The sequence below is a fragment of the Leuresthes tenuis genome, unplaced genomic scaffold, assembly GCF_036924035.1.
Source record: "Leuresthes tenuis unplaced genomic scaffold, fLeuTen1.0.hap1 SCAF_10, whole genome shotgun sequence".
Classification (NCBI taxonomy): Eukaryota; Metazoa; Chordata; class Actinopteri; order Atheriniformes; family Atherinopsidae; genus Leuresthes; species Leuresthes tenuis.
In genome coordinates this window covers 16,515,603-16,540,082 of record NW_027325364.1, presented here as the reverse complement: position 1 = coordinate 16,540,082, position 24,480 = coordinate 16,515,603, and the positions used below count along the sequence as shown (strand labels likewise).

The 24,480-nt window shown below is 39.8% G+C and overlaps 1 protein-coding gene and 1 long non-coding RNA gene across 3 annotated transcripts; one reads left to right on the top strand and one right to left on the bottom strand.

The window, feature by feature from the left end:
* The first annotated feature begins 5,532 nt into the window (after positions 1–5,532).
* fxyd5 (FXYD domain containing ion transport regulator 5) lies at positions 5,533–11,972 on the top strand. The gene is made up of 10 exons (XM_072394469.1): positions 5,533–5,861; positions 7,213–7,258; positions 9,451–9,534; positions 9,673–9,807; positions 9,887–9,937; positions 10,561–10,623; positions 11,012–11,041; positions 11,128–11,202; positions 11,297–11,342; positions 11,762–11,972. Exons 1-10 carry the CDS (start codon positions 5,805–5,807, stop codon positions 11,784–11,786), a joined length of 612 nt encoding a protein of 203 aa, XP_072250570.1. The 5' UTR covers positions 5,533–5,804; the 3' UTR covers positions 11,787–11,972.
* Positions 11,973–12,304: 332 nt separating this feature from the next.
* On the bottom strand, positions 12,305–24,251 carry LOC140316639 (uncharacterized). 2 transcript variants are annotated; one of them, XR_011917338.1, is made up of 7 exons: positions 24,128–24,251; positions 19,425–19,485; positions 18,964–18,999; positions 17,352–17,384; positions 16,408–16,680; positions 16,153–16,195; positions 12,305–15,041 (listed from the first exon to the last, which is right to left on the bottom strand). It is a non-coding gene; the product is annotated as an uncharacterized lncRNA (long non-coding RNA). The 2 variants fall into 2 exon arrangements; XR_011917339.1 differs by lacking the exon at positions 24,128–24,251 and adding an exon at positions 23,014–23,809.
* Between the last annotated feature and the right edge of the window lie 229 nt (positions 24,252–24,480).

Genomic DNA, 24,480 nt, shown 5'->3' with positions numbered 1-24,480 from the left:
AACCCCCATTATTATTATTATCCCAGTGGTGACTACAAGCCTTATCTCAGCCCACACCCTGAGGAAAGACGTGGCCTTGGTGAGATGTTAACATACCTCAGAGTAAACAAGGCAGTAGTAAACAGACAATATCCAAAATATGAGCCAATAAGGGCTTAGACTGCTTATTATGGCGTCTTTTTTTAAAATGTTCATGTGATAATTCATATTTATGTCTTAATCGTGTCTTCCATGTGCTGTTCAAGACGTCATTCACCTTCCTGTGAACTCTGAAAGCCATTTGTATGAAGATGTAAGAGAAGGGGGAGAGCACCAGGACACATTTGCTTCCTCCATCCCTTTCCCACCATTTTTGTCTGATCACAGATTGACTCAACAAAGGAATGACTGGAGGTCACTGACCTACCCTCAGGTCTGTCATAGAAAAAAAAACGAAAAAAAAACAACAAAAAACAGGGACACCTCATACATTATTCACATGAGTAAATTTCACAATTCAGTTCCAAAATACATAGATCTATATTATATACTGTACTTTCAAAATGCACAAAATATAAAAAGGATGCAATTTGTCTCTCAACAGGGTGTCAAAAGGGAGAAGCAAGTCTTGGATGTTCAACAACTACAGAAAGATTATGATCTACCGTTTGAACTGCAGGGAGAGTTGGTCTAAAGCGAGGGGGTAAAATCCTCTTGACTCAGCACTGGTCCTAAAGTACAGTTTTATGTGGCAAGATATTCTCTGCTGTGTTGTGTATTTGATTCTTCTTGAAGTGGATCTCACAGGTGACCTACAATTGCATGTGTTAAGAGCAAAATGCCACATAATGCAGTTATTCATTTTTCAAGTGTTTTTACTTATCATTGTGTATATTATGACCATTTAGCGTTTTCCTCAAAGGACTGAAATAATCTAATGTGCAGCTCAAATTGACAAATTGAGGCTGAATACAAGCCGGGAAGAATGGCAGAATGATTTGAAAGGACGATTTGAAAGCTTGAATAAACTCATGCAGTCAGGAATGTCAATACATAGTTTAATATCATATTTTTAAGCTTATTTTCTGCTCTTTCTGAGATCTCTATCCTTCTTTCTTGGCCCCTGTTCACCTCCTTCCTCTTGCTTCGAGCCAAGTCATGGTCACTACCCACACACTGCGCCCTGCTCCGCCTATCAGTTGGCTGCTGACAAAAATGGACTGACGTGTGTGTGGCTGGCACTGGAGCAGAAGCAACACAGGCTCCCGATGCCACCCAAGCAGACATCATCCTTTTGACCCATCTGACATCAACATTTTTTCACCGTGTACCCAGATGAGAACCTGATGACAGGGTCCTGCCTCTCCCCCTGTCAACTACAAAGAATTTAAGATCTCACAGCTGGTCTGTGGGAATCCCCATAATGGGATCATATTGAGCGGTATTTAGCACAGTTGTGCCTTCAGGAGAAAAAGCCATATCTACGGACAGGCTCTAATCCTGTTTTCTCTCGGATTGAAGTTCAGCTCACAACATCAGTGAGAGGGAGAAACCATGCAGGGAATTTGTCTCACTGAGTGTGGGCAGTCAGAGAGAGATTGAAACCGGAAGAGGGTTAGCCAGCTATGAATGTGGCCTCCTTATTTATTTATTTTTTAAAAAAGGAGTTCACTGTAGGTCTGGACTGCCCTCGATGATTAGAATATGTATTTTATGCTAAAAATGAAGGTGAGGAGAAAAATGTTAACATCAGTGCTAGTAGCTTTGTGAGCTGAATTTACAAACCTATTCGTGTGAGCGTGTGTTTGTTCCAAAGGTCATATCTCTTAATAGTTTAGCATTTTGTTGACACACACTGAAGCAGAAACTGTGTGACTAAAACTTTTTTTTCACAATTGCTAACGGCACACGGAACAGACAATGAAACAATGGCGAAAAAAGTCCCTCTAGCTCCACCTAGACCTGCTTATGGAATTCCCAATAATCCACTGTGTCTTGAGTCAGTTACTGACTTGTGTCAATCACTGCCACATCTGCCGTTGCCATAGCTGTCAGCCTGCGCTCTCTTCATGTCAGCTTCCTCTACTGAGACAACTGAGGCAGAGCTGAAGCACAACAGAGAGGAGGGACTCGCAAGTTGTATTCATTCAAATGTTCTTCCCTTTATGCTATGTTCTCCTATGTTACGCACTCCTATTATGTTCAGGTCAAATTTACCTATATTGTATTTAAAATTAAAAAATGCTTTTTTTCTTATTCAATGAGCAACGCTTCAAAACAATTAGACACTCTTCCCACAGCCTAAAGCATAGGAACAAATGCATCATTCCTCAGCCATCTAAATCTGGGGAGCATAGGAACAGCTTCCTAAAATGAGCATTTTGTCATTCTCACAATGAGTCATAGTCCTAATATGTTGTATATCAGTGTTTTCTGTGTGTAACGTTCACTTTATTCCCAATCTTATTTTAGCTGAATAAGAAGCAAACGTTTGTTGATTAGCACTAAACACAAACTACAGCTGAGTTAAAGTGTTTCCAAATGACTGGAAATTACTTCCCCATGCTGCCAAAACTGGACTGATTTGTCATGGCAAGGACTCAAGACCTTTCGAGTGTTCTTTACTGTCTTGTACTGAGTCAATGGCAGCAGGACCTTTGGATCCCATGGGTTGTGTCATAAAGCCTGAGATCATTCATGTGTTTCTTCTACTGAGAGAAGGTCATACACCTCCTCAAACCATGTCTTTTTCCATGACTATACAAATATACATATAAATACACACACATATATGTACTCTACAAATATTTGTAATATACTCCCCTTTTTTCACTTCCAGTTTTTCTCTCTTTGACACTGATGTAAGTGTGTAAAATACAGTACAGTCATACAATACATATATTTAAAACATGTCCTTCATTGATTAATAGGCTCTGCTGTTACTTCACTTGAAAAAAAAAAAACATGCACATTTTTCATAGAAATGTTTACCTACGAGGTGCGAGAGTAGGGGCTTGAATGCCTGAAGATAAATCTGAATATTTCACTGAGCTGTATTCCCTCAGTTAGGCTTGCTATTCTCTACCGTGAGCTGTCAAGGTATGTTTGTCTCATTACCGAACAATTGTTTAAATTCCTGTCTCACTGACTGCTGTTTTCATACCAAAGCCTGTTCATAATACATCATTTCAGCTCAGGCAGGAATGGCAATCTGCTAAACTGAGGGTTTGACAGCTCAATACTGCTTGTCAACTTTTATTTTTCCTCACTCGCCTCATGAAGAGTTTGATCTGTTGTTTTGAGTAGAATCTCAAGGGAGCTCAAACAAATATCCACAGGAGTGAAACATTAAGTCAAAAGAGAACCAAATATGAGCCTTTAATTACCTCATCTCTGGGAATGTTTTCACATCCCTCTGCTTGATCGAATGCCATCTCTTTATGACTTTAACAGGTTGTGCTACCTGCGGAAAGCCAATATGAATTAACAGCAATATCTGCAAATGTCATTTTTCCCACTCTGCTTATTTTTCAACTGGCTCCAGATAAAAATCAAATAAAAAGCAACCACAGGTTTTACAAATTAGAACATGATTTCACTATCAGTTGTTATGACTCACACTGGGCCTCTGCTCTGCTGGGGCTGGTAATGTGGATACAATTTGCCCCTCACTGTGAATGAAAGGCGGCATCTGAATAAATACAACAATTGTCCCTGGAAAACAACTAGGAAGTTGAAACATGACTGCCCTTCTTCCAAAAACATGACAGTGGTGTGGTGGCATGCATTTTAGTCCTAACCTCGATGGGGGGTTTTTTCCGCTTATTGAGCAGTTTTGATTTTAACCCTAATGTGATGTAATTGCCTAAACCAAACAAGGAAGCAACAAACTTTCATAGTAACCAAGGTAACTGGCAAAATGGCATTCATAATGGCGTTATCACATTCACTACAAGGGAAGCTTTATGGATATAAAGCTCCCCTTGATGCTTACGTGCTATATATCTATCTATTGTTTTATTCATCTATTTGTGTTCAAATTATATATTAATGCCGAACCTGACGGGAAACAAAATAAGGAGAAAGGCGACAAAGAGGCAAAAGAGGAAGACCTCAACAATAACAACAATAAAAGAGACTAAACCAGACAACCAGCTGCTACATCAATAGAGAGAGTTAAGAGGAAATACCGTATGGCCTTTGTTGGAGAACAGGCGGAGAACCACCAGGAGCGCCTACAGGAAGACAAACGGAGAAAAACACAAACAGAGACAACAACAGCAACAGCAAGTATGTGAAAACGTCATTTGTGGATTCAAATTAAATATTAAGATTGTGGATACAGATGATTAAAACCACAGGACAACACAGCAACTGTATAATAAGCAAGTGAGTGAGTGAATGTGTGTGTGTGTGTGTGTGTGTACACATGCGTGTGCAAAATATATGGCATAGGTGTTATATGACCTGTGTTCAATAATGGGTGCACTATTTGCACATTTACAGTTTTTCATAGAGTTGTGAACCCATTTTTATCCAGGCACAGGCCTGTGACAGGCCTGTTGTCCATTAATCTGATAAGTTAAGAGATGCTTTGCATGTACTTTAAAAAAAAAAAAAATCTATAGCTTTTTCAACTTGTATTCTATTATTGTCCCTCTCCCAATTTTTCCGTGAATCTTTTCTCCATAAAATTGAAAACGTCAGTCAGAAAAATAACATCTCTTACTTTCAGCACTTATCGCGCTCTCTTTGTACTATTTCAAACTGCTTTTAAATTACTTTCAGTCTGTTTTTTTTTTGTTGTTTTTTTACATATACCGGCATCTTACCCTTTCTTTTTTTGCATTTTGCATCTAAATAATTTCTTACAAAAAGCATTGGAACATGAGGGACAAGCTGATTCAAAAACATCCCTGGCACTGTGGACAAAGACTGCCCTCTCCTCTTGTGGATGAACAACAGGCTTTGTCTGCTTTAACAGTTTAGGTTTGTACTTCTGAGTTGGGCAATGCTGTTGGGTCACAATTGCAGACTCCATTCCAAAGCCTTGAAACAACAGCTAAAACCATGTAGAAAGAAGCAAGGATTTGAGATGTTGGCAATGGCTTAAACCTTCAGATCATCATATATATGTATATAGAAATTCTGATAAGTTAGAAGAGTTTGAACTTTTGCTCTTCATGTGTTTTTTATGAAGTCTATACACTACATAGAATGTGATATTGCATGTATCTTAGTCGTTTATATAAATCAAGCCAACAATATTTTAAAAGTGAGAACAGAATCCCTTTTTTTAGACATTTTTAAAAGGTTATTTAAAGTGATTATCATACAGTGCTGGGACATTCTTGATATTAGTATGTACAAGGAAAGATTGCAATAATCATCTGCTCCTGTAGAAGAAAGCCATATCATTTAAACCTTTTCCATAACATTTCATAAGCAAACACACCAACACTCTCTTTTTACAAGGTTGATCTTCCTTTATGAGTCAGAGACATGGATGCAGATGACAGATGGAACAGTGCACAGAAAAGCTTCTACAAACATGGAGAACGATGGTCAATAAGAGAGGACGTACGGAGTGGAAAGAGAAGCCACTGCGCTGAGAGACAACTCTACCACAGGAAGAGATCTTAGTAAAAATGAAAAGCTAGATTCTACAAGGCATGCAGAGGAGGGCAACGCTATGAGAAAGAGTGGGTGAGAGAGAGAGAGAAAATGTAACTGAAACAGACGTCAGTTAACTGGATGAGGAAGTGCCAGTGGTGGTGAGCACCTGGGTGTGGTAGGCTAAAGTGACACAAAGGAAAGCGTTGTGGATGATGAGGCTTTGGATACATCTTTGGACACTAACACCTTACAGGATGGATGCTAAGGTAAGCAAAATAGTTTTAATGAGAGACTAAATATAAGAAGGCTTAGGGCTGCTTTGTGTGAGGCCAACTAGAAAGAGATTGATGGAGGATGACAGACAAACGGATGCACAGACAGACGGAGAGTGAATGAGAATGAAAGATGTGACAAACAGACAGGCGGGTTAGGCTAGGGAAAGGGTAAGACGCCTGTACAGCCCAAGGGAAACAGGCCTCGTCTTGACATATGCTCTGGAGTGAAATGAAGATTGGCACGACCTGCTAATCTGAGCTGTCAAAGCTCATGACGTCCACAGACGCTCACCTGTCACGCCGCTCCCAGCCGAGGGGATGAGCTGCCACCAGGATAGGTCAAAGATTGAGATTCATTTTCTGCTGGGGGTGAATTCAAAGCTGGTCTCTGGCCTAGACTTCCATCTGTTACGCTACCAGCTTTTGTTGCACCTGCCTGACAGTTGTTTTTCTCTGTATTAATTTTAAAATCACACAAAACTCGACAGTTTTTTTTAGAGTGATTTTGTTTGAAGCTACAGGCAATATGTTGAGGGGGAGGAAGAAGCCTGTTTTTTCCACTGATCTGGAGAATGCTCACCATCCCAGGATCTCCATTATGTTAAAAATATTTTTGACACATCTTGCAATGCCAATTTTTAATTGGTGACAGCTCTGAAAATATGATGAAGTTAGATCCACAGAACTACAAAGTTCAGCACAGATACATGTGGGAAGAGTGCGCGCACAATATGTGGCCTCGATCACTCATTTTTGGCAAATAAAAAGTTTCTTATTGTTTGTGCCTCAAAGACAGAATCTCTTTTCTGTCGTGCTGTGTGAGGAGTGTGGGTGATGATGCCTTGTGCTAAAGCAGGAAGGAGAAGTGGCCATGTGGTGCTAACCTCAATGAGTGCATCTTCCTGTTGGGAGGATTTGCACTGTACAGAGTGTTCTAGAGTCATTGCCTGGATCATCAAGGCAGATCTTTTAATGAACCATGTCGTGCTTGTTTACTCTGTATTCAGGCTCTGGCCAAACAGTGCCATGATCATTACCATGACTAAAGAGACACTGAGTAAATCAACAGCGATTTTTTTGTGTGTTTATGTTTTGTTTTTAGTTTTTTTTTTTGTGCATTCTGCACTCCTTTATAACAAGTTCACGAAAGTGTAAACATGTATCTGATCATCATTCATCAAGTTATCTGTGCTGTTTTACAGGCCTTGGATTACTTCTTCTAAAGTTAATCTCAGTCTTACAACTGATTGTGCTGTTTTGCAAATACAGTTTAAAATACTCGCTATACTTTACACTAAACAGCTGTCACTCCTCCTTTATTCATATCTTCTTTTTCTTTCAGATTTCTACGGCCTCCCTGATATATTTCCTGTTTGCCATGTTAAAAGGTGAGCGTTGAACAATCCCTTCTGGTACGGAATTTGTGCAGTCATACACACACTGATTTTGAAATTAGTATGCGAAACCTGCGCTGAGCAATCGAAATGAACGGGTTAAATGTGGTGCTAAAGTGTCGCTTTATAGTAATCAGCCATTATGTGGAATTTTACCAAGTGTCCAAGCTAAATCTGCCATGAATAAAAAACAATCAAACAAACAAAAAAGCAGGTAGGAAGACCTTAAAGTGATACCCATCTGACCCAACACTTTTTTCATTTATTTTATTTTTCAACTTTGATGTTGATGTAAAAATATATATGGCTTAGGTTTGCCAGCATGTCACATAAGTGATACTATATTTAAAAAATCAATAGAGAATATGAAGCTGATGTATCTGAGGGTATCTTAAGCACAGACCCTAAATTCTGACTTCAGCACAGTGCTTCTAAGCTCAAACCATAGCCTCTAAATGAATGTCTAAGTCCATTTCTACTGCCAATATTTAAATGATGGGCGTATCTAACCACTGTACGCACCAAAAAAAAACCCACATTTCTATTTAAGATGTGTTTCAAAATGAAAAGCTTTCTGTTAACTTTTAAAACCCATTGTATGTGACACTTCAAAACAAACACACTGCCAAATATATTTGCATGTATTTTCAATTTGCTTATCAAAACAAACTGGCCAAACAAAAGGGAAGTTGGGTTTCATGGGAGGTCAGATTTCAACACAACACCTGCTTGTTAGGTCGCAGATCTTCCATTCAGCAGCAATTCAACTTACAAGATCCATCTCCTCCTCGCTCATTTTCCTTTCTCCAGTCAAACAAAACAAAAACTCTTCATGCAGCAACAGAGATAACAGGAGAGGTGTCTTTTCAAAAATAATGCTCCTGCTCCTGTCCCAGCATGCAACCCGACACGCGTACCTTAACATAAACTATATTCACTAATTACAAATTCTGACAGGGTGACGCAACCATGCTTTTTTATGCTTTTTTTTGCTGCAGACAAATGTAGCTATTAAATGTTCTGGTTTTGAAATATATGTATATAAATTTCTATTATTATTATATTACATTTATTATATTATATATTATATTATTATTTGTTTGTCCCTAAATATACAGAAAGTTCATTGCATTCAAGTGTCAGGCAGTGGAGTATTTGAGCATTCTGAAAATCATATTAAAACACTGGTAATAACTTTTTAGTTAAGAGTTATCACACGTGACCTGAAAGTGTGCGAAAGCATGAGGGTGTAACATGAGCTACCAGTGGCTGCCGTTCATACGCTGTAGTAGGAGAGTTTTATTATGTGTATTTTTTGTATCTTTTCTTCTTCTTCTCTTATTTAAAAGAGGAAGATTGTCTAACTTCCTCTTTCTAATGTCACAATTTGTGACATTAGAAAAGGCGGCTTAGGATTTCACATGAAAAATTTTAGTACACTTCCTTTTAATTTGATGACAGTGGTGGAACAAGAATCCAGATCCTTTACTACTTGAGTAATGTGGAAAGACACGGTTAACAAAAAAAAAAAAAAACTATTTTACAGCTAAGATATAGTTAAATAATGTCAATAAACCCTAGGAAGTTTAGAGAAAAAAATTCTAGTTTGACTCTGGCTGCAGACTGTTGGAGGCTAAACTTTCAGCTGTATTATAGCCACAACAGCACAATGCTCATCGAGATCAAGATGAACACTAATTGTATCTGAAACATTTAAAGAAACGTACAAATATTCAAATGAGCAACAAATCTTTACACCCTTAAACAAGTCCTCTCCTATGTGTTCATTAAAGTAGCTGGAATCACAGCATTAGTTCAACAAAGTAGAGGTTTTGTGGAGCTTCAGCACTAATTGGAAGGTGCTGAGTGAGTAAACAGACAATGGTCCTTCTGTCCTGTAGTCTCACTCAACAATCCAGCTCTGTTGTATCCCGAGGTTGCCTCACAGCCCGGCTTACAGGACCACTACTGTGACATACTCTGTGCGTCTACGGGCCTCTCTCCCCCTGCAAGGCCAGACACATTCTGAAGTCTGCCCTCTGTCAGGAATACATGACAGCATTGTTATAAAAAAGTCACTGGCGTAAACAGCACGGTGCTTTGTTCTTCTCGCAAAGTGGACTGTTTCTTCTGACTTGTGTTTTTCTTTGTGTGTGTGATTAAAAATGTGTCTTGTTTTCCTGCAGTCTCGTGGGCTCAGACTCCCGCACCGGCAGATCAAATTGTGACTTTGAGCACCATTATGGCAGACATTCCTACCACTGTCATTGGTAAAGTACTTGCAAAACTAAAACCTATATGCCTTTATATTAGCCTATCCATCCATCTGTGTATATTCAAATGTAATGGTATAAAAAATCTGTCTTTAAGTTTTATCTTATGCACTTGATGCTCTTTGTTTGTGACAGAGGAAAGAGTGGAACTGAGAGTCACCAGAGATGCTGACTCCTCCCCGGAAAGCCCCCTAACTGAACAAACCACAAACACAGACACTGTCACGAGCAACTCAGTCAAAACCACCGACTCAGAAACAAAGACACAGGGTAGTGTATCGGATCATTAGCACTATCACCAGCAATGAAAAGTTCAGTCTGACTTGATGTGATTTTTATTCCCCTGTAGCTTTCACTCAGAACACAACAAAGTCCCAAACGAAGCCCCCTTCAGTTCCAGGTAACAATCTTCACTCTCCCCCCTCATGTGCTTAAACACCCAGTTGGTGGAGCCATTGAGTTTGACTAGTCGATAAATCATTAGCCCTCCACTGGATTTAACATGTCCTCACACCAACTGGAAAACCCTCACTGCTCTCTTTCCCATCACAAAAGCAGAAACCTAATTATGAAGTAATTAGAAAATGTTGAAGTCCCTTTCCTTGCTGAGTTACATAAAGTAATTTTTTTCTGCTGCATTTTACAGCTCTGGTAGAAAGACTAAAGAACCAGACTAATGAAGACAGAAATGGTGCTGATATGTTTTAAAAACTGCCAGCCTAAATTTCCTCTGAGAGCCGTTTCACTGAAATATTCAGAAATTCATTTTGAAATAAAGTCAAATTTCCGATAGCATCTGGAGCTTAATGAGAAGTAACGATGTATGGACATGGCAAGGATAAAGTGCTAATACATCCTGGGAAAAAATATGGTACAATAAATGAAATCATGTATTTGAATAGTAAGCTTGTGTATGATAGATATTTGAATTCATAAATATTGAGTAGAAAGGAAAAAAGGGCCTATAAAATGTTTTAAAGAGTCACTAGTTACTACTTGCTATTTCTTTTTTACCATCCACAGTGACATCCACCCCACCTGTAACAAATGCCACCAAACGCATCACCATTAGACCTGCTGTCTGGGGTAACTAAAACATTTTTCTTGCTCTACAGTTACCTTAAATGCCACAGTCATAGCTGTTTTCTTGTTATCGAATGGCTCAGTGACAGTATCACAAATACAATTCCCTGTCTTCAAAACAAAACCCTCGGCGGAGTGGTAGAACAGAGCGCCTCACTTCCTCTGTTGCCAGCAGATTAATGCTTGATTGTGCCCTATGCAAAAGAGGATAAGATAGTTGTGTCATCATGCTTTGCCAGCTTACCACAGATAGGGTGTCCATGTGCCATCATGCCATTTCTGAGTTCAGTTGCTCCCCGATGAGTCTCTTTTTTTTTTTGTTCCTGTAGAAATTTCCTCTCAACAGTCAGATTTAAGTCAATAATTTTCTCCTTCCCTTTACATTGAATAGATCCGAAGTGGGACAAGGATTTCACCTATGGTAAGAAGCACTTCTGTGTTGTGTGTGTGTGTGTGTTTACTTGTAGTTTGTGATTGAAGTTTTTGTTTCGTACGTCCCATGTCCAGATTACGAGTCCCTACGATATGCCGGACTCATCATTGCCGCAGTGCTCTTCATCTTGGGGATAATGGTTATTAGCTGTAAGTATATTAAAAGCTGAAAGCCGTTTTGTGTTTTATTTTTCTGTTCGGACATACAACCAGCCTTTTCACTCTTTTGCGTCTTTGACTGCAGGTGGCAAGTTTTCTCGGCTGCCCAGGTGTCACAAGAGGTCTTCAAAGTCAGTACTCGGACACATAGCCTTGACTTAAAACTAGCTTCTGCTCATTTTGTGTTTGTGCTTTAAATAATTCAATGACAGGTAGCTATGCTTCTTCCATGCAACTGGGAAACTGCATTTGAGGGATGTGGGTAATTCATACCTCAAGATACTGAATGATGTATGGCAAATGATCACTCACGTCAGAGATATAGCAGCTCAACAGAATGCAGACTGGGATCTCTGTGATGATTTATGGATCAAAAGAATTCTAATTAAGCTATTTGTTGGGCAAAGCCGGAACACACCAACTGCAAATCACATAATTTGTTTCCCCTCATATTTATGTTAGGCTGATGCTTTTTCCAAAAATTGTTCCTTATTTTAGCAGCAGTTTTAATTTACCTTCATTTTATTTATTTTTTATTTTTTTTGTCTAGGTCATATCGAGTCGTCCAAGGATGAGGAGACGTGTAGTGACAGATGCAAAAAGCTGCAAGTTATCAACCAGTACCCCATCAGAACACTCAACACCTGGCAGCATGTTTGCATGTGGACTGAGCTCTTGCATGCTGCTTGGTAACTGTCATGGAGGAACAGTGAATGAATCAACAGAGCAAACATGTTGGGGGACTGTCCATCTTTGTTTTGTGTCGTTTTTTTTCCCCAAAAAAGCTGCACTAAAATGTCAGTTATCTTGAATAAATAAGGTGATTCATACCTGAATCACATCATCAGCCATGAAAAAGTGCTCATTCTAATGTCTTGCGGTTGGTGGTGTCTTGCATACGATTATCATTAAAGGTTATCAGGAATAACCCCACAGCATCTCACATTCCCCCACATGTTTAGTAAGAGTGTCTAAGCCTCTTAGTGGTTCAATGCTTGTGAGTAATGCCTCAGATTAAACAGCATCTATTGGCACATTATCTTTGCATCCATATGGCCTCTGAATTATGCAAACAGAAAGAGAGACAACAAAGCACATTTTATCACAGATTTAATGTCAAAATAAACACAATCCAGAACTCGGCATAGCTACACAATGTACAGCAGTTTTTCCAGTCTAATGTCATGGACTGTCAGAACAAAATCGAGACGGCTGCAGCTGTGCGAACGGAGCCAATTCATGATATACAGTCACACACTCAAATTGTTTTCTTGAGAGATATCAAGACATCAATTACATACTTTATTCTAATAACCCCAGGCAAGGTCCTCGGCCTAAAAAAAACAAATCTGGATAGAAAAGTGCATATAGGAACATGAGTATTTAACATGAAGTTCAAATGTTTTGTTTTTTTTCCTCAAATATAAAGAATAATGTTGGTCTTTTTCTAAATATACAAGTTTTTGGCTAATAAGCCACAACAAAACAACTTTAAACTTAACGGGGTAAGCTGTAAAACTATTTAGCCAAATACTTTTATTCTCTGTAGAAATAAAGCTGATGCATAACCCAGTAAATACTTAAAATATATAATATATATATATATATATAAAAAAACAAAAATTTTTAAAAATTAAAAAAGGGGAATAATTGCAGACAATTTACATTTTGAGCACTGAGTTCCATAATCCTCTGCAAAAGAACAAAAAGAAAAAAGCTCAACAGATACATGCGTTGCATTTACAGGACATGAATAGTGTAGCAACAGAGGGGCTTTACAAGAGCAAGTATGAGAATAGCATTTGGTCCCAAATACAGAGTGGGGTGGACCAAATCCTCTTTGGATGTCTGCACATTTCTGTTTACTCTCTACATATTGGAAAATGCATTTAAAGAGCAGACTGCTACAGTTGTTACCACACAAAAAACTATCTGATCACGCCTGAATTAAATGCAGTTGTATTAGTTAGTCAATTACTAGACTGAGCAATTTCATGAACCCAGCACAACCCCAAAAAGGTGGTGTTCCAACTACCTGAATACTGAGTGACCGGGTTTTCCCCCCTTTTCCCAGATGGCACAGGTATATTTCGAGAGAACAATGCCAGGATTCATCGGGCTTAAATTTAGTAACAGTGGTTCAAGAAGCGTGCCACATCATTGTCACACATGGATGATAAATGAGTCCAAGGCTTAACATCACTGAGAATCTTTGGGATTTGACAGATAAAAATGTGGTCCAACTCAGCGAATGAGCGCCCTAATCAAAGATAACAGGTGGTCCGACAAAATATTAGAGTATGTGACCTTTTTTTTGTCTTTTTAATATCGAGCAGTGTAGATTATACAGAAAAGTGAAATGTTTTACATTGCAATTTTTATCAAATTGTCATCTCCTTGAAATGCAGGTACTTACTGAAGGCATAAAGAGCAGAGCTAAGAATCTAACAAATATGCTGTAGGTGCACTGCTCAGATGAGAACAGCAAAACAAATGCTCAAGCAGTGATGTGATTTCTCTTTCTCTTGCATTAATTGGAAAGCGCAATTTAAGATGGCCCTTAACACAGACCAATAGTAATTGTGCAGCCAGATATATAGATGGCTGGATTGCAGCCAAGCTTTGTCCCAGTTTGGCAAGATAAATTGCAAAATCTAGTATATCAGCAAAAGATTATCTTGCTTTTGACATATTCCATGCTGTCAAAAGCTGCCAAAAGGGTATACATATCCCCCAACATATCCCACAACAAAAGTAAGGCTTTTGATTTTGGTCGATAGAATGCCTTCATCATGCAACATGATACATGGAGCACCATATGATTTAAGAACATAGTTGGCATTTTCCTCAATCATGCTACTTTATTCAACTTTTCCCCTCTGCCCCCTTCTCCTTCACACCAAACTTCCAGCACTGGTGTGGGAAGCATTAATCTAACTCTACAGCAGTCGGAGGGCCATTTACAACTTCCTAAACTAAAACGCGAGCCTTTCAAAATGAAAGAGGGGGAAACGAAAGCCTCATCATTCATGGTGATCAATTAATATGCATCACTGGATGAAGGGGTATTCAGTGGCCATTTCCACTCATTTCTATTTTACAGAGGCTGCAAATATGGGGAACAGGTACCTCTCCCCTCACCCCACCCGTTCCGATTGCACAGCCTCCCGTCATCCCTAATGGGCCAGGAATAGAAGATGTCACACAAGTGAATAGAAGAATAAAGTGAGCACTGAGCTGGCTTAGTGTGGATTAGCATGGTTTGTCTCACTCAACAACCATTTCACAGACAGGTCTGTTCCCCGTGCACTAAAATCAAACGCAAATACAGTTTCACTGCATAGCTGGTGGAAATAATTTCCTTTTTCGAGGCCGTTAAAAGAAGAGGGGTGGCGGGAGGGGGCTCTGGCTGTGCTAAATTATCCATTTTAACAAAAGCAGCTTCAAGCCATATACACAGTCTTTGATTTGGAATCCTCAAATAGAATCCAATTAGAAGGTTTGAATGTGATCCAAATGTCTCAGGCTAAAATGTGTGTATATGGAGTACAAATGGCTGGAACAAAGACAAAAGTGTGCAACGGCAAAAAGAAGAACACATACTGCATGTGTTACACTTGTATACGAGACTGTGTTGGAGTAAGCAAGGAAGAACTGAGCGGTGGAAAGCAGGCTTTTGTGCAAAGAAGTTTAACCGTCCTGAGACACAGAGTAGGAGATAACATAGCCCGATGCATTGCTCCTCTCTCAGCTTTGTGGTATATGGCTGCTGCTCTGCCAGGAACTAGATGGCCCCTTTCTGGTCCTGCTCTGTAGGCACAGAGTAAATCCTGAGGAGAAAAAGAGAGGACAAGCAACAGAAGAGGGGGTGGGGCAAGACGGGGGAAAAAGAAAAACTATGTCAGATATTTTTAGGCTCTTTCTCAGTTGTTGGAAGAAAAAAAAAAAAAAAAAAAAAAAAACAACAATCCAAGAAACATCCCCGTGTGGCACAATTCAGGAAGCTGTGTGTCTGCTTCATGCTGCAGCCTTGACAGGTGCACTGTGACTGCATCACCTCAAAACACAGCTCAACCCCAGGTGGGACTTATAAACCTGGCAGGGAACTGTTGATCCAACAAGCTAGAGGTTGCTGTGTGATTAAGCCTCTTTTCAACAGAGCGATCATTCAGCACCAAACACTGCCGGAGCTGACTGCAGCCCCGCAAGGCAGTCAGTAATCCTGCGCAGGAATTTAACCCTTGTAGATCGACTAGGGCGTCTGCTCTGTAATGGCTGTTCTACCGCCTAAAGATCTTCGGAGAACACCATAGCCCCTATGACCAAAGTCATGTAATTTCATTGCACCCCCAGAGCAAAAGTCCTTCCAACAGTAATTCGCAGTCAAGTGAAGAAGGGAGGCCAAATCCAGAGAGTGTCACTCTGTAAAACTGGTTTAGGCTGTTCTGTCTGACTGCTGTTAAGAGAAATTACACAACCAAGTAAACATGACCCAAGTACAGTTGTGTGGTCATGACTCAGTTCATGAAGTAAGGTTTAGAGCATGTTGAGTCCTGTCCTACTCGGTCAAACGGACCCAAAGGCACTGACTTAAAGCCATTGTTTAGTTAATAGGTGGGGAGAGTTCACTGGTAGCTGTGGAGGACTCAAGTTGTAATGCTAATTGTTGTACAAGTCCAGACGGGCTCAAATGGGTCGATGCCGTTTGTGTTTTCAACTCATGACTGTTTTTCTCTGGTTGTGATGTTCTTTATTTGGGTGAAGTAGCGGAGAATGGAAAAGCAAAGAGACTGTTACCCAACCAACTGGTTCTGTTACAAGGAAGCTTTTTTAGAAGACACTAAGGAGGACAATATGTGCGCTCCTAGTTGAGTGCAAAAGTTAAGTACATAGACAAAACAACATTCTGATAGAAGTAACCATCATAACTACTTGACTTACCCTTGCTGCCGAATGTTCATTTGCCGTCTTACTAACATTACAGCTGCAAGAGGAAGAGAAAAAAAAAGAAAGAAAAAAAAGGTCATGGCTCCACAAGAGAAAAGTTTATATTTGTTTAGGTGTTAACAGCTTTACAAGGCACACAGGGTCACACTGATTCCTGGCAAGCACTGAAAGGTGGTACATTTTTCAACTCTGAGAATGTAAATTTCACATTTCATCACCATACGCCTCAACAAAACACAGAACACTTACCAACTATTGCTGCGACTGAAAGAGTCAACACCATGGCAGCCACAATGATAACGATCAGGGTAATCTTATCTAAAAGGGAAAACGGGAAAAAGTCAGGAGTAGTTTAGCATATTACAAGGTAAAAAATCAACAGGTTCCTTGATTTGGTGCATTAGAAATCATGTATAAATGTCAAAACTGGAATAATGACAACTGTGCTATAGTATAAGATTCAAATGATCTCACCTGAGTCTACGTTCACGCCTTTAGCTGTATCTGTATTCAAGCCATCATCTGAAAACAAAAAGAACAAGAGGGCGGTCTAGCAACCTTCTCCAACACTTGCACATTTTATCCTTTTTTCTTGCAAGTCTCATACCGTTTCCTTAAATGATGTGTAATAATTTGGACTTGCATCTCTAATTATAAAGTGTAATGCGCTCAGGTCTTCAAACAGAGAGAGAGAGGGAGAACTGAGTCTTTTGTAAGAACTGTAGCCATTTGCAGAAAGGCTGCTTCTCGAACAGCAGGCAGGCTGCATCCCTGTTCTGCACAGATCTGTAATTCTATCAAATGTCCATCAAAGCAAAGATGAGGAGTGACAGAGGCGTGGGGCGAGAATGAGGATGCCAGTGTTGATTAAATGACAGACTGGATGGCGGAGATGTCAACATGTTCATTGGCCTTTCAGCAGAATCCACAGGGCCCCTCCAGAGAGCTAATTGATTCCATTCAGGACTTAATGGTAGGGGGGAGGTAAAAGCCAAAAGGGGCCACAGCCCTCGGCACATCTCACTGGACTGGAACACCCTACACACAATGCTGACTTATTGACAGTAATTATGGGTCATAACCTTCACATACTGTCCATTAGGCAGTTGCCATTACAGCACTTTGTGCTTATGACACAACAGAAACTGCACAATCATAGTCCACAGTCTGTTGCAAGGAGGTTATAAACTCACTAAATCCGGGGCTTAAATCTTCATCATCGGGATCTGTGAAATAAGGAGAAAACAGATGCTTGTAAACACAGAAAAGAAAAACAGATTCTTCGTGCAAGTATTTCTAACATTAGCAGTTTCTCTATAGTGCAGCCACAAAATGCTTTAATGTCTTAGCAACTAGCACTATTAACTGAAGTTTTTAATGAAGTCAGTCTAGGGCTAAAAGGTCTAAAAGTCCAAAAAAAAAAAAAAAAAAAAAAAAGATAAAATCAAATAAGAAAGGAATCAATATTGCACTCAAAACCTAAAATGTATGGAAAATTTGAAACTGGGGGCAATTGCAAAACTTCAAAGAAACCACACCTCTAATCAAATGACTGAAACGGTGAGTAACAGAACTCTAAATGAGGAAGAAAAAAAAAAAGTTTAAAAATGAGAGAGCTGTATGCGAGAGCCCTCAAATAGAATTATGGAGCTCCTGTTGTGCACTTTGTTGAAGTGCGAAGACACGTTGAGATGGACGAGGATGAAAAACCAAAGAAAATTATATTCTATTTTTACCCAGCATGCTGGGTTATGAAACTAGATCACTCAAATTCATTGTGAAACTCCACTGTGCTTATCCAAAGCAAAAACATAGGTCAAATATGGGAACTGATAAGTATAGCAGCAAAGTGCTAATGACTTTAGAGTTAAACAACACAAACAGAACCGTTGTGATCATAGCACTTTGCTTGTCATACAGATAATTAAGTTAACAAATTATTAACAAGGAACATACAAGCTAAAATATGAATTATCTTTGCTATTTAGGCTTTGCAATCAAATACGCTCATAATAACTGGTTTGCTTTCCAAACTTGGGGGTGGTTGGATGTATAGTAGTGTTTTGTTTTTTTTCCTTCCTTCATTTGTTTTTTTAGATCATTTTAATGTTACTGCAAATTCAACTGCAACCTCTTTGCTGCTAATCCAACAAACTGTCCCCAAGTTATTAGCCTCTCCTTTACGATTTGTAGATTTGAAGGTTTGTAAACCATCGTAAATGTGCCCATCGCGGTGCGTTGGTGTTTGACTTTTCAACTGCAGCCACACCATTTCAACCATCATATAGGCTTTGTATATAGAAAAGTAGGTTAAATGACTGTAGATACAATTCTGGTGGTGTGAATTCTCCCCTCGAATGCTATCAAATCATAAAGAAGGTGGCATAAACCGAGGAAAATGCCAGGGAAATTTGACGAGTGTGTTAGTTTCATCAAGCCGTTTTTAAACGAGTGAATGGAAACCATTCCTAAAATTAGACTAAATGGTCCCAGTTTGCTCCAATAATTGCACTCAGGTGCGTAACCACTGTTACATAACAGTATAAGCGCGATAATTCTTTTAAAAGCAAACTGCAAAATATCCTTTGTTTTTGTTTCATATGGGCGTGATCTCAGCTGCTGTTCGATTTGAAAGAAATCCATTTGTGTGTCAGCCATTGTAATCTCTAAATTGATGGGAGGCAAGAACCAGTTACTAGTCACTCTTTGCAACCCTTAGAAAAACATCTTCTGCACAAGTGAGTGAAAGGTTTCATTTAGAGCTGCGGTTCTTCTTAAATTTACTCAAATATATGGATTACGTACCATCATCAGATGACCCTTCAATCTCGTCAACAACAGCTGCAAAAAACAACAAGGACACAATCATAATGCATTCATAATAGCAACTGAAAGGGAGGGAAGATGCAGGTCTCAAAAATGTTGACATGGACAAATCCAAAAAAAAAAAAAAAAAAAAAAAGACTATGTGTAGTATTCATACATGGACATAATCTAGTTACGTTCTTGTGTTTAATACATTCTCAAAAGTCTATCTGCTGTTATGTTCCTACTCCTTCTATACCAAGAAAGTTTTTTTGTTGTTGTCTTGTTGTTTTTTTTTCTTTAATGCTATGCTTGTGCCGAATGGCAGAACAGGTGTTCTGTCTTTTTAACTTCTGTCTTTCGAATCCTTTTCTGTGAGTGGCTGGGAAACTGTGCACGGTGCAGGGAGGCGTAGACCCTGATTAGATGTTTATCTGAAAGTGGAAGAAATGAGAACATACCGGCTGAAGCTGGAAGCAGTAGCAGCAGACACAGGAACAGCAATCGCATCATCTTCAAATGCTGGGGGGGGGGGACACAGGTTAAAAATATCTACTATTAATATTCAGTCACTGATGTGAGTAAAATCTTGAGGTTTTGGTTTGGAAACTGGCTGTAATGGAAAGAAGAATCTCTCTCACTGGGACTGGGCTGGCACCTGGAGTTTCAGGATCACACTTTGCTTGTCAGTGGAAAACTACAAATTCCGAGCAAACAAGTCATTGCCCTGTAATAAGTAGTTTAAGACCATGCAAGCAAATGTAGATTGTAATCTGAGATGGAGGTATTAAGCGGGTCAGAATGGCAGATTTTCCATAATGCTCAGCAGAAAAACAGTTCAAGAGATTCTGTCACACTCAGCTAGCAACAACTGTCAACTAAACATTTTCCCCTCCCTATGATAAGCCTGGGTGATGTACCAGTTAAGTAAGAAAATGTTCCAGGAAGATTCTCACTGGCAAAACAAAAATCTTTTTGCTATTCACCATGTCCTGATAAGTAAGAAGTCATGCTCTGCCATTTGAAAAGGAAACTATGAACTCAATCTAATTTAAGCTTAAACTTACCTCTCAGTTTTATCTGAACACAGAGACCCAGAAACACAGTAGCTGTTTTTGTCTTTATGTGTGCGATAGTGTATCATTATACTTGAGAAAAAATATAACAACTTCCTCATGGCACAGGGCCCGAAACAAACCCTACCTCTCTTCCCCATTACCAGCACTTAGATGTGAAACACAGATGTTCTTAGCACGCCAAACAAAGTGCCAGCTGTTCCCAACACAATATGAACGTTGATATTTTTAAAATGGGAAATCATGGGAATGACCTCTCTTCCAGTTGAGGTCCCGGATGAAGCTTCCTTGTTCGGATTTAGCCATTGAAACTGGCTTGGACTCAGGAACCAATAGTCCCTCACACCATGTTTGATACAGAACAAAGCGGGAACTCTCTGTCATTGACCTTTGTTCCACACGTTACACTTCCAGACGTCTTTCCATTATTAGACATGAACATTGAGTCGTTTCCTCCACTGTTAATGACTATGAGGAAACAACTGAAGTGACCTGCATGCATTGTGAAGGTGAAGCTTATCATAATGAGCTCTGAGGGACAACAGCAATCCTCTAGACACCCATTTTATAACCCCACCACAGAGAAGGGACCGACTTACAGCTTCCCTCTCATTACTACAATTTAAGGAAATTAATTCAGCTCCTAACTATGGCGAGTAGATTCCAGATACCGAATTTGAGGAGAAGAGGAAAGATGGAGAGGCAAGAAATTAGCGATAAACAACTTCCTTCTTGCGGTTAAGTTTGACATTCAGAATACCATTACAGTATCTGGAGTCTACATCTATCATGCAAACACAAATGTCCACCGTGTAGGGCTGCACAGACACAGGTACAAACCAGGCTATGAAATTATCATCATGCTAAAATGGCATCAAGATCTATGCCAGTTGATAATAGTAGGTGAAAGATGTTAATCACACAACCGAGGCTGATTGGAGAGGGATTGTAGTGTGTGGGCTGTTCTGGCCTCTTGAGTAACTGAAGTAAATCTCCAAACACATCCAACCTAAGATGCTGCAAATAAAAGCCCCTTCTGTATCCAATTTGCTTTTCAGAGTCGCTTTGGGTGAAATAATAAGCTGATCCAATTTGCAAATATTTATCAACTCAGTCCACTGCCTCTGTATCCAAATGGCTCCTGACGCCTGCATTATTTTTCAAATTGGGTAATATATTCTTGTACATTTGAATTTGCTCTTTCGTACCAAAACCCAATTTGCAACATATAATAACCACCGGAATGCTTATAAAGCAGACATGTCAGCTGCCTCATGGTAAGAAGATCATAAACAGTAAATGAAGAAATCAACAAATCATGAAACTAGAGAGCTCTGCTGTAAGGCAGGAATATACAGCCGCTTTAGCTCGAGCGGTGGAGGCGGGGTGGCGAGTGTTGTTTCTCTTCTACTTCCCCAGGGCAGCAGTGCCGTCTTCCACTGGCAGGATTAACCCACGCACACAACATCACACCTGTCTGGTAATGTTGGCAAACCTAAATCCGGTTTATCGGGGTTAATTTTGAACTGAAGATGTCCACTCCCTCCAGCCCATCCAATCCACTCTTTAACAAAGTACACAGAGAGGCGTACTGTGTCATTGCAGAGGCTATAAACCATCTCTTTCTTATCTGCTTGCACAGATAAAAACACTTCGCTCAAACACTGTGCAGCACTGACATCGATGATAACAATCACAAGCAACTGCAGATAGCAGAATTCCTGTGGCCGAGAATGTTCACACAAAAACAATATTGGGGGGGGGGGCAGAAGGATGAGGGAAAATGATTGCTCTGAACAGGTTTTAAAGCGAAAATCAACTTGCTCTGAACAGAGTAAACACAGTATGGAAAAGAATGCAGTGAGGCAGCAAATAAGCAACCAGTTCATTTGTTATTGATTACGATTCAATTTTAAGCGTGGATGCTTCTGGCTCAGTGTACAAAATAATATATAGATATATAAAAATGTTGACTCAAATCTGCCAACTCTACAGCTGCTGTTTAGCTAAACGAGGTTAACGCAAAACTTCTTCCCCCATATCAGGCTGTGCCATCCCATTGGACTGTGAACAATGTGACAAGGAAACCAATATCAAAACATAATAAGAACTCACCTCAATGCTGTGGATACCAGTGAGTGGACCAACACTGGTAAACAGCAAGTACAACTAAGGAACCATGGAAGAAAAAGCATCAGGCCGGTGCAGGCGACAGTGAAACAACTAAGAGGATATGAATGCGTGTCTGACAATGACATCTTTTTTTAAACATCCTGTGTTCGCCTTCTCCCTCTAAAATGTGTGTAAGAATACAAAGACAGGGAACACACACACACAGATGTGATACCATTTCACCAAAACGCTGGTATGTTAAATCTCCACTGTTCAACAAACAACAACCAGACTGAAGACATACAGGACACAGGCACTTACAGCTCAGGTTTACTGTTTCAAAAAAAATCAGATGGAGACAAAGCTGCTGTTCTTTGTTATGTTAACAACACTATCACCTGAGGATTTCCAAATTATTTCTCTAAAAACACAGCCACCAGATCTTTCCACAAAACAGTGAAAACGTGAAAAGCATACCACGGGTTCACTTTTGCCAACCTCTGGGCAAGCTCCTTGATAAAGAGATAAAGAGTTTTCTTTACCTTACAAATACCTGTCAATCCTCAATTTCAAAAAGCCCAACATCAGCACATTGAATGGCGTGTCAATTCCACAGCACTCACACAGGAAGTGGAAGTGCTGTGGTGTACTAAGCCGAGTTCTCTTGAAAGAACCAAACGTCTGCGTTTTGGGGCTGATGAAATAAAGTTGACACGGAATCATAAAGGGAGGGGTTGGTGAATCGGTACACTACGCCTGTAGTAATAAATCGGTTCACGGGTCTAGAGCAAAAGGCGTATTCTGCTGAGATATTCAAGTTTTCTAATTACACTCTAATTCTCACCATCTCTGGCTGACTTACCCCCTGCTATGCGCCTGTCGATCAGATGGGCCGCCGCCGAGCAGAGCTCTGAGCAGGAAAACTTTTCTGCTGCAGCTGCTGAGTGGCCCACATTACGTAAGCAACTTTATTCTCACCTAAATGGGGACTTTACAGCCACGTCATTTAGCGCAGAACATGCCCCTCGCCAGCAGTTTCTCAGTTGGGTTTCTGCTGCCGCGGAAAATACCTAAGACCGTCTCTGCGGAACAGCCTTCAAAACTGTTACCTGAAACCGATGAAGTTAAGCACTCCCCTGAATGCCAACAATTAACTGTATTTTTCGAAATGACTTGTTCGAACTTAAAGTTGAAACAGAAGGCAGGGTATTCAATAATAAATTGGCGGCTGCAGCACACTATCGAAAAATGATGACATCAGTGCTGATTGACAGGTGCGTGTGCGCCTCCTTACGCACAGGTGTGCAAACAGGAGTTGCCAACTATCACTCACCCTGGCAGTGAGTTGTTTGCCCCGTAGGCCTGGTCGTTAAGTGTTTTCCAAGCCGTGCAAATGACCAACGGTCTAACAGTTGTGGGGAAACAAAATTCGCGTAGTTTCTCCGTCCATGTAAACTGTCATGTGAGGTACAAAAGTTTGTTCCTTCTGCTCCAGCTGTGCTCTATAAGTGGAGGGTTTACAGGCTTGTATTTGCAGGTGCGGAGCTTTAATTAGCCTGTATTCAAAGATCAGTTTTTGCAGAATAGCCGGGGGAGTTTTTCAGCGTGTTAATCCTTTCTCCACTTATGCTGTTCTTCTTGTTGTGCTTTTTAGAGCATTCCTCCCTTTTTTCTTTTTCTTTTTTTCAGTTTTTTTTTCAGTTTTTTTTCCATAAAAGAAATCCTAATCTGTGATCTATTGAAGTGAACTGCGGTCAATGATTAGTTTCTTAGTCACCACCCCATCCGCAACCACTCTACCTTCATTAAAACGTGATCATTTCACATTGCCTCATTATTTTTGCAGTTTTTTTTTTCTTACCTTTTTGTTTGCGATTACAATCCACAGAATAAAATCAAAACTTACTCAAAGATGCTTAACATGCAATACTCATAAGCAAATGCTGATGTAGAAATTGGCTGAAAGGTAAACTTACATTCGAATGAGCTGTTGTTCAGAGCTGGTTCTGTACACCGTTGGTATGTTGTTGCTCTCAAACCAAGATTCTCTCTCTCATGGAAACTGCCAGAGTGTGTGCACATTACTACAGGTGAACTCAGTCAAGAACTAGAAACTGTTTTTCATTGGCTGCTGAAGATGAAATCTGACACCACTGCTCTTATCTGTTTTACAAGTAAACTTCCTGCGCATGCTGTGTAACTGGCTTAGTGGCTCGATATACAGTAATAACGTTTGTCTGCTGTTTGTTATCAAAGTCATCTGCTACTGTCATGGTTGCTCGTCATTGTTTCTTAATTATGTTATTTTTTTGCTCTATATGCACATTTC

Coding starts and splice junctions, on each gene's coding strand:
- fxyd5 (XM_072394469.1), top strand. CDS start 5,805: ATGATGAGGCTTTGGATACATCTTTGGACACTAACACCTTACAGGATG. Junction 5,862..7,212: donor CTTACAGGATGGATGCTAAG/GTAAGCAAAATA, acceptor TTTTTCTTTCAG/ATTTCTACGGCCTCCCTGAT. Junction 9,808..9,886: donor CTCAGAAACAAAGACACAGG/GTAGTGTATCGG, acceptor ATTCCCCTGTAG/CTTTCACTCAGAACACAACA.